Source organism: Doryrhamphus excisus, chromosome 17 (assembly GCF_030265055.1).
Source record: "Doryrhamphus excisus isolate RoL2022-K1 chromosome 17, RoL_Dexc_1.0, whole genome shotgun sequence".
In the NCBI taxonomy this organism is placed as follows: domain Eukaryota; kingdom Metazoa; phylum Chordata; class Actinopteri; order Syngnathiformes; family Syngnathidae; genus Doryrhamphus; species Doryrhamphus excisus.
In genome coordinates, this window is record NC_080482.1 from 6,622,911 (window position 1) to 6,632,686 (window position 9,776).

The 9,776-nt window shown below is 37.7% G+C and overlaps 2 protein-coding genes across 3 annotated transcripts; both read right to left on the reverse strand.

Moving 5' to 3' along the window:
- Nucleotides 1-413: 413 nt before the first annotated feature.
- On the reverse strand, nt 414-5,803 carry si:dkey-26c10.5 (uncharacterized protein LOC563797 homolog). Its single transcript, XM_058053858.1, has 8 exons — nt 5,662-5,803; nt 5,461-5,582; nt 5,213-5,305; nt 3,754-3,864; nt 3,550-3,648; nt 2,252-2,403; nt 2,072-2,172; nt 414-1,074 (listed from the first exon to the last, which is right to left on the reverse strand). The coding sequence occupies exons 2-8, from the start codon at nt 5,546-5,548 to the stop codon at nt 948-950; spliced, it is 771 nt and encodes a 256-aa protein (XP_057909841.1). The 5' UTR covers nt 5,549-5,582; nt 5,662-5,803; the 3' UTR covers nt 414-947.
- Nucleotides 5,804-5,938: 135 nt separating this feature from the next.
- zgc:92606 (uncharacterized protein LOC100000242 homolog) lies at nt 5,939-9,528 on the reverse strand. 2 transcript variants are annotated; one of them, XM_058053860.1, is made up of 5 exons: nt 8,351-8,547; nt 8,176-8,265; nt 8,018-8,096; nt 6,451-6,569; nt 5,939-6,304 (listed from the first exon to the last, which is right to left on the reverse strand). In XM_058053860.1, exons 1-5 carry the CDS (start codon nt 8,354-8,356, stop codon nt 6,239-6,241), a joined length of 360 nt encoding a protein of 119 aa, XP_057909843.1. In that variant the 5' UTR covers nt 8,357-8,547; the 3' UTR covers nt 5,939-6,238. The 2 variants fall into 2 exon arrangements, with proteins under 2 accessions (XP_057909843.1, XP_057909844.1); XM_058053861.1 differs by lacking the exon at nt 8,351-8,547 and adding an exon at nt 9,358-9,528 and having other exon boundaries at nt 5,970-6,304.
- Between the last annotated feature and the right edge of the window lie 248 nt (nt 9,529-9,776).

The following is a 9,776-nucleotide window of genomic DNA, read 5'->3' on the forward strand; positions in this document are numbered from 1 at the left end:
AGAGCTTATCCGGCTTACAGACACGCTCATATAAGGAAGTCCGCTCCTCTGTGACATCACAAAGGGTCAGTGTTACCACGCCTTCTGAAACGGAGCGTTTTAAACCATCCCAAACTTCTTTCAGGTCTCACTTCTACGTGCATAAACCTCATTATCTGAAACTTTGGAATCGTTTAACACGAGAATACGACATTCTAACTACATTTATAGGTCAGAAAAGTGGAAAAAGCATAATAGGTCCCCTGATTAAGTAGGAACACATACCTTTATTCAGGTATATAGTCACTTTTATGCTTGTATTACCCAATATAGTAGAAAAATAAATAAGCCATTTAAGACTTAATAAGACTTGATTTTATCAGGATTATTATGCCTGTTGGGAGTAAGGGCTCAAATGCGAGACACATAACTGCTTAGCTTTTTTGTTTAATGAGTTAGAAAATGAAGCATAAAAATGAAATTGAATCTGCTGGTGGGTAATTAAAAATCAAAATGAACAGTCTAAATAGAATCCACTTTGAGTGAGCTACTATCGATCTGTACAGTGTGTAGGCTTTTGGAGGTGTATCGCAAAATAAAGTACACTTCCTGTCTCGAACAGGAAATCGGTACTGTGCTTTCAATTCAATCCAATATATATATTTGTTATAATAAACACAAAATTTTCATTATAATGACATATACACTCGCCGAAAAAAGGAACAAAAAGATAACATTCATATTATTCATTATTTTCTTATTGTTTTTTGGTAGTTTATATAACTGTAGCTATAAATTATTGAGTAAAATATATATATCTTGCGTATCTACCTACTTGTGAATGTGCAGGTGTACCTAATATTATGGCCACATGTTTATATAAAAAGAAAAGATAGCAGTAACAATATACTGTGCTATAATTGCAGTGCATCTATTTAAAAAAAAAGCTTAATTTCTAGAATGGCTGTTTAGAGCTGGAGCTGACAGATGTAGTAAGTGTAAGCTCGGCATGAATATTTCATCCAGTTGTTCTTTGTCTGGTCGCCACTGCTCAGTATCCCACAGTCGCCGTGGGTGGAGTTGTCTCTCCAGTAACTGCAAAGCAAACAGAAGTAAATGTATATAATTTGTAATGGTAATGGTAATGGTTTAATTTCATTTGAACATGCATCAGATTACAATTGAATGCATCACATAATCAGTTCACAGTTCCACATGTCCAAAAGGAGTAGGAAGAAGCAAAGCTTATTAAATCCTACCCCTCCATCTGGTAGTTTTACAATCAGTAACTGTTACATTTGTTCACTTCCTGCTTTCCTAACATAGTTTTTTTTTTAATTACTTTTTTTTAATTTTTTGTCCAGTAACTGTTACATTTGTTCACTTCCTGCTTTCCTAACATAGTTTTTTTTTTATAATTTTTTTTTTTTGTCCAGCAACTATTACATTTGTTCACTTCCTGCTTTCCAGACTTTCCAACATAGTTTTTTAATTTTTTTTTAATTTTATATTTTTTGTCCCATACCAAAGTACGAGGTGATATGACCATCCAATGACATAATGTGTACCATAGTAAGTGTCAATATAGTGATATGTATAGCACATCATGACTGGTTCAAGACTCTTCATCCTTGTATTTAGCAAACATCAACTGCTTGTATTGTTTCTTGAATTGGCTCATCGTTGTGCATTGTTTGAGGGTCTTACTCAATCCATTCCATAGTTTGATTCCACATACTGAAATGCTATGGCTTTTTAACGTAGTCCTAGCATATAAGTGTTTCAAATGTAGTTCTTCCCTGAGATCATATTTCTCCTCTCTTGTAGAGAAGTATTGGATGACATTTTTAGGTAATTGGATATTTTTAGCCTTATGCATTATTTTAGCTGTTTGAAGATTAACTATATCAGCAAGTATTTGTGATTTTAGAAATAACAATTTGTTATTAGTTTCTTATCATTACATGGTTTAATGTAGTATTTCTTTACAATATCAGGATACTATTAGATAATATGTATTATTAAGATAATATGACTTAAATATATGATGTAAAATAACATTATTAGTAATATTAAAGATCTCACAGGTTACCTCTGTCCAACCACAGTGTTGTTGACCCATGTCCATGTGGTTCCGATGAGTCTCAGGCCAATCCAGTACTTTATGTCTTTCCCCTTTTGAGTCAGGAAGTTCTAGAAGACAGCATTCCCATTGAAAACACTCTAATACACAAAAAAACAACAGTCGGAAAGAGACTGGGTTGAGAACCACCTGAATTTTATGGCTGCTGACCACAGCCAGAGAGCTTCCCTCCGCCGAGCAGTTCTTCTGGCTCTGCTCCCAGCTCAGCCTGAAAGTGGACAGGTAGAAACACGACTGGTCCAGCCTCACCCACCCGGTGGGACACTTGTGGCAGCAATAACCTGGAAAAGGAAGAAATGGGACGCCCATCTATCGCTCTAAAGTGTCTTCATGGAGAGTTTGCGTGAGCAGATATTAGCAGAGAAGGTGTCCCACAGGGATCACTATTAGGTCCATGGATATTAGCATCATGATGAAATACAGTAAACCTCGGATATATCGGATTCAATTGTTCCCACTGGTTTTGTCCGATATAAGCGAAATCCGTTATTTTTATTGGAAATGCATTACAGAAAAATTGGTTCTTTTTTTATCTGTCCGTTGTGAGCGAATTTCCGATATATCCGAGTCCGATATATCCGAGGTTTACTGTACTACAGTTGAAACATTTTGCACTGTTGGATCTTAGGGAGGTCCTAAGTAAAAAAAAACATTTTGTACTAAAAAAACAATCTCAACAAAAATGTGGATTCAATGTAATATTCTCTCTGTATTTGCGCTTCGTATTCTCTTGATGGCAAAGGCAAAAAAGTTTTCTCTCTTTGACCATGGTCAGGTGATGTGCATAAGCAAAGCCTCTCGCAGTTGCTGAGGTTTGCCAACGTAAGACGGTCATTTAAAACGACTTTATAGATTTTCTTAGAAAAGATTGTGCAGGAGCGTCAAACGGTTGACAGCTATGTGGAGATGACGCAGGGAGCATCCCTCATGGCATCTCGTCTGTGAGGTAGTGACTGGCTTCACAATTCCCGTCTGACAAAGGACTTTTTCCAAAATGTTCTCCCCGTGCATTCCTGGATTTTCTCCGGTTTCCTCCCACATTCCAAAAACATGCTAGGTTAATTGGCGACTCCAAATTGTCCATAGGTATGAATGTGAGTGTGAATGGTTGTTTGTCTATATGTGCCCTGTGATTGGCTGGCGACCAGTCCAGGGATGTACCCCGCCTCTCACCCGAAGAAACCTGGGATAGGCTCCAGCATACCCCTTGTGACCCTCGTAAGGATAAGCGGTACAGAAAATGGATGCATGATAAGTAGAGGAAGAAGAACATCAAAGTAACCTCACATCCTTCGATTTTTTTTTTACTTAATTGATCTCCGGTGTACAGTATCTGGAGAATATTCATTTTCAGACATTAACAGAGAAGGTGTCCCACAGGGAACACTATTAGGTCCACTGATAGCATTTGTTTTTGTTGCACTCACACCCATGTGGATTCTGAGTACGGATAGTCTTGCTCTGATTCATGTTGTAAAGCCCTGGAACCGGATTCTCTGGGCAGGCAGTGGATCCAGCTTGGACTACTAGAGTTGAGAAAACAAAAAATGAGAGTATTGTAGTTTATGATTCCTCAACCTTGCTTGCATTCTAAACGCTCCATCTCGAAGCGCTGGCATACAGAAACTTACGTTTGACGACGAGGACAATGACGAACAGCAGCAGCACCAAGCAGACCAGAGTCAGGATCAGGCATCCGATACGGTAACGCTTCATGGCAGCTTGAGACCGTTTGTCTTCACCTGATACATCATTATGTCAGCCATATTATAGTGATTGTTTACGTTCAAACACGCTTACCAAAATGGCAATAAAGAACATCACTTATCTAAGTCTCAGCAATTATTGAGACATAAACAGATTTGTACCGGACTATAAGCTAAATTATATATTCTGACGTGCATGAATCTTATGAAAACCAAAAAGTTCTTGAGCTTGTGAACACAAGTCAACATGAAATCACATGAGGTCATTACTCAATATAACAGTCTGACTCACAATGTCATTTGAGAATGAACGCTACAATCATCACACAGCAACTTAACACTGATAGGTTTGACGTGACAAAAAGTATCCAAAAAAAGTATCCTTTCCTGACCAGCTGTCTTCCCGACAGGCTTCACTTATCTTGTTGTCATAGCAACACAACATTGTTTTTCTTTTTGTTAACGACGCTTTGACCTTCAAACTTCCAAACATCCTGAGGGCGCAACAGTGAAACTGATAAATGTGACACCTTTTGAGGGAAAAGCAAGAAATGAATATGGAGACATATGGTCGACAAAATCTTTATTATTATTATAGTATTATTGGGATTGTGTTTTTGCAGTACTTTGTAACTGCATTATGTTGTAATTAACATCACTGTATCTTTGCACAGGCAAAATTTGGTAATTCTTGTCATTGCATTTTTCTGAGTTCTTGTTTTTTTTTTTAATTTTTGAATTTTTGACACTACTTTTATTTAATTGCTTGACATTTTAGATAGAAATATGTTTATGAATTATATATATATATAAACCTTTTTTAAAAATAGATACAAAATGGAGAGAAAAAATATATTATTCTAAATTTCCTAAATTATACAGTATAAATAATACAGTATTATTTTGTATCACAAAAAAAAATGACAAAACCGTGTTTTTCTTCTTAATGATGTTCTTCTTAAGATGAACTTGTTTTTAAAGAAGTAATTTACTTAGAAACAAAATGATATCGGATTAATACATATTTATTTAAAACAGCCACAACTTCTGCTTTAGGTGATTTTTTTTTTTTTATCTTCAATCTTCAGCGGCATGTTTTCAAGGAAATTATCGCATGTTCTCATAAACATATTTATGTATGCAGGGCACAAAGTATAAGGAAGAAGAGTCTTGAACCAATGCTATGTCTAACCACTCATGCTTATTACTTGTACTCCTATTGTAACAGGTTATTATATGAACTCATTTTCTTATGTTGAATACAGAAAGTGAACAAATGTATTAGCAGTTGGGTTGTGCAAGTGTAAACGTGATGTCAATGAAGCTTTGTTAAGGATGTTCGAAATAAGCTCAATCATTAAAACACACACACAGCTCGGGCTACCTTGGGTTTTGGTTTTAGCACCAAAACAAGCCTCGGCGTAAACATCCTCAGATGGCTTTTCCAGTTCACTGTAGTGGGTTCGGTGTGATTCCTCTAAAACACAAATACAGAAAAATACACACAAATCGGAATTTGCCCCCGTGGATGATTAGCACTTAAACCTTAGATGTCGTAATCCAATGTGTTGTTAAATCATCTTAACAGGTATGACCCCCCCTCCCACTCCAACTAAGAATATAGATGCATACCTTTGCTTTTGGCCTCCAGCATGCTTTCATATGATTCTTGACCCTCTTCACATTTTTCTTCCTTCGCGGCGACCTTCTGCATCTCCATGACTGCTTTCTTGTGAGGTTAACTTTCGCTTTCCCTGCAAAAGATCCACCCAATCAGTCAGGATAAATGGCTGAAAAAAAAAGGTGTTATGTAACGCATAAAAAGAGAATTACCTCCAATTGAAAGATGCAACAATGTCAATAAGCGTTATGTTGAAAATGTGAAGTCGGCAAAAGTTCCCAGACGTGTCCAGGTTTCAGCTGGTTGGTACAGACTGCATACTTCCCCTTATTAAGATTCTGGTTATGTGTCCTTGGTCTTCCTGTAAACCTCTTGGAGGGTGTACAAATGATTTTGGGGGGTGGGAGGAATTGATGATGCTACATGATGGGATGTTAAAATGAACACCTAGTCAAAAATTTTTTTCATGTTTTATTTGCCACAAAAAAAATTACAAAACCAAAAATCATTAAATACTTAATATGAGAAAGATGAGGGGAGCGCTCTTGAAGATCATAAGACAACTTCCGTTTTCCATCACAGTTCCTTTTTTTTTTTCTCTGTTTTCCAAAAACAAAAACCAAAACATAATAAGTGAAACCGCACCCTTCAGCATTTATCCCTTAGACGAATATGTTAGAATAATAATAATAAAGGAGTGAAAGCTTTAGGAAAAAGAACACTCCACTCCCCCCGCCTCCCCTCAACTTTCTCGTTGTCGCCGTCACAGCCGATTTGAGGTGCGAAACTTCAGGCGCCATAGACGCTCTCGTTGCTGTAGGTCATGTAGAGGAACAGGTCTTCTTCGTGGTGCTCCTGGAAGGCCACACAAACCAAGTTACATTCTCCGGCTCATCCACTTCTTATTCTGTTATGTGATTTGTGTTTTTTTTTTTTACAAATGTAAACAACGTAACAAACTGACTGTCTGCGCGCGTGCATGTGACGCCAAATGCGGTTACCTCATAGACAGCAGAGAGAGGCGAGCTAGAGGGAGGCAGAGAGTTGTTGACAAAGAAGAAGAGCGCCTCCTCGGGTCTCAAGGAAACACGCTGACGAATCAGGAAGCACAACTGGCCCACTGAAAGAAAACACGGTAAAGGAAAGGGTGGGTGTGAGATGACAACAAGAAGGCACATGAAGTTCATGTCATGTGATTGGGAAGAAAACAGAAAGTAAAACCTAACAACTTAATACCAAGGACGTCAGCACTGAATAAAGCAATAAGTAATTGACAAAGATCCTCTATTGTCTGTTTTCAAGGACCAGTGGGCAAAAATGCTAGTCAAAGATCCTTTTTGAGCGATGGAGTGCTCTTCTGCTTTGAAGGACATACTGCAAAAACACTTGTGAAAGATTGACAAGAGTGCTCGGATGGTTGGAAGGATCTACTGCAAAAATGCTAGTCAAAGATCCTATATGCGGGCCTCATCATAATCTTAAGACCGTAGCTAGAATTTACCTTTTGTATACATTTGAATCTTTGTGAAGTTTTAAGTAGAGCTTGAAAAAGCCATTTATTGACAATTAACAATTAAACTGAAATGGTAATTTATTTCATTTGAACATGCATCAGACTACAATTGAATGCATCACATAATCAGTTCACAGTTCCACATGTCCAAAAGGAGTACGAAGAAGCAAAGCTTATTAAATCCTACCCCTCCATCTGGTACTTTTACAATCAGTAACTGTTACATTTGTTCACTTCCTGCTTTCCTAATTTATTTTTATTTTTATTTTACAATGACATAATGTGTACCATAGTAAGTGTCAATATAGTGATACGTATAACACATCATGACTGGTTCAAGACTCTTCATCCTTGTATTTAGCAAACATCAACTGCTTGTATTGTTTCTTGAATTGGCTCATCGTTGTGCATTGTTTGAGGGTCTTACTCAATCCATTCCATAGTTTGATTCCACATACTGAAATGCTATGGCTTTTTAACGTAGTCCTAGCATATAAGTGTTTCAAATGTAGTTCTTCCCTGAGATCATATTTTTCTCCTCTCTTGTAGAGAAGTATTGGTTGACATTTTAGGTAATTGGTCATTTTTAGCCTTATGCGTTATTTTAGCTGTTTGAAGATTAACAAAGTATTTGTGATTTTAGAAATAAGGAGAAATAGGCTGTTTATCAGCTGATCAAAGACCGTTGCTCAAAAAATACAAAAAAACTGAACAAAATCTCAGTCGGATTCAGTTGTGAGTAGCTCCACTGTTCTTGTGAATCACTTCAAAAATTAATTTGGGCATGCTTGATGCGATGTTTGCTTTGCTGATGCAAAAAAGCCTATTTTTATTACCTCCAATAAGACCCATAGGTCGCAAGTTTAAGAGGGCTAATATCATTCATTCATTTTTTTATACCGCTTATGCTAATGAGGGTCGCGGGCATGCTGGAGCCTATCCCAGCTGTCTTCGGGCAAGAGGTGGGGTACACCCTGGACTGGTCGCCAGCCAATCACAGGGCACATATAGACAAACAACCATTCACTCCACTATATAGTGCTTTTGAACGTCACCTGTTAAATCTGAGGGCACCAAGTATTTCTTTTTATCCAGTTCAGGAGCTCTTGACCTCTGGGCCTTCTCCACAATGATCTGTTAAAAAAAATGATATAACGATCAGTTTAACAGATCATTAGTGCTACAAATATATAAAAGTTGTTGTCATGCCCACCGGTATCTTGTCAGGATGCTTGGACCGAACCCGCTCCCCCTCTGCTCTCCTCACCTCCAGTGGTACCGAGCGCTGGTACTGACTCCCCATCTGAAAGACAACAACAAACAACAGCTTTATTTATTGTGCAGACAAATGAAAAAGGATGACATCACTTCATGACGACAGGACTTACTGTCATCAAGTGATGGTGACAGCTCACGAAACAGGATTTAGTATATATTTACTGAACCGCTTCACAGATAAGGATATGTTTTGTTTTGTAGTCACACATAAAATCATTGGCATGATAAAAAAAAGATGAAGACTTGAATCGCTTTCGTTCCTCCTTTAATCCAGCATATACGCCATTAAAATGAGGCATTACCCGGAAGTGGTGCCATACTACATGACTTCCGTTTATTTCAAAATAAAATATTTACCAGTTGTTACGTACAAGTTTGTTTTCTATATAAATATAATATCTCATGTGCCTTAATATTACCGAATGTAGACTACCCACGTATTGGAATTTCACGCATAAAATCATTGGCATGAACAAAAAAAAAGACTTGAATCGCTTTCGTTCCTCGTTTAATCAAGCAAATACTTTAAAAATGAGGCATTACCCGGAAGTGGTGCCATACTACATGACTTCCGTTAATTTCAAAATAAAATATTTACTAGTTGTCACGTACAAGTTTGTTTTCTATATAAATATAATATATCATGTGCCTTAATATTACCGAATGTAGAATGTCCAAGAATTGGAATGTCACGTTGAAAAAAATTTATCGATGGAAGAAAATGCAAAATATGCCGTTATTATTTTGTGCTCGCTAAGCTAGCAGTAGTGGGCGGGGTTAAAACGGCAGTAAACAATAACAACCGATTAAGGTTACAAATGCTCTTTTTGTCCAACTACGACCAGCGATTTCTCTCACATTCGCGCCGTTTTCTATCACATTTGTGCGTCGAAACAGTACAAATACAATATCAGACGATAGACAAAACAAGGCCACAACAACAACAATTGCCGTTTATACCGCTAACAAACCGTGCTTCGACAAGACAGCAATATCTTCGAATGTGTCAATTCATATATCATACATAGACAGTAGCAACTGTTAAAATTCAACGTACGCTGTGGATTAATGTGCAGACTTTGTCACGATGACCGAGTAATCGTTTCTGTGTACGTACCTTTGAAGACAGCAAAAAGACTTTCGACTCAAGTAGCAACCAAAAAGCACTTGTTTTGCTAAATTCCTCCAAAGTAGCTATTGTAGAAAAGAAAATACAGTTCAAATGTTTATACGCCACCAATAAAGATGTCGACTGCGCACCTCAACGAAAACAACACGGCAAGGCTCCGCCCTTATATCTTTTTGACAAATCACAGATGGCTTTAGTAGAATATAGACCAATCAGATTGCACCACTGGAAGACTGCGTATGATACCATTGGTTGAATTTTCCGTGCAGTCGGTTGGCTATCCACCAATCAGTGTTTCGGACCAGCCTTGGGAGAAAGGCCAGGGTTACGTGCAGTGCGTGCTTGCTGTAGGTGCGTTACGTCAACTTGATCTGAACAGGACAGAACCTTCAGAAAGTAATCTAGTG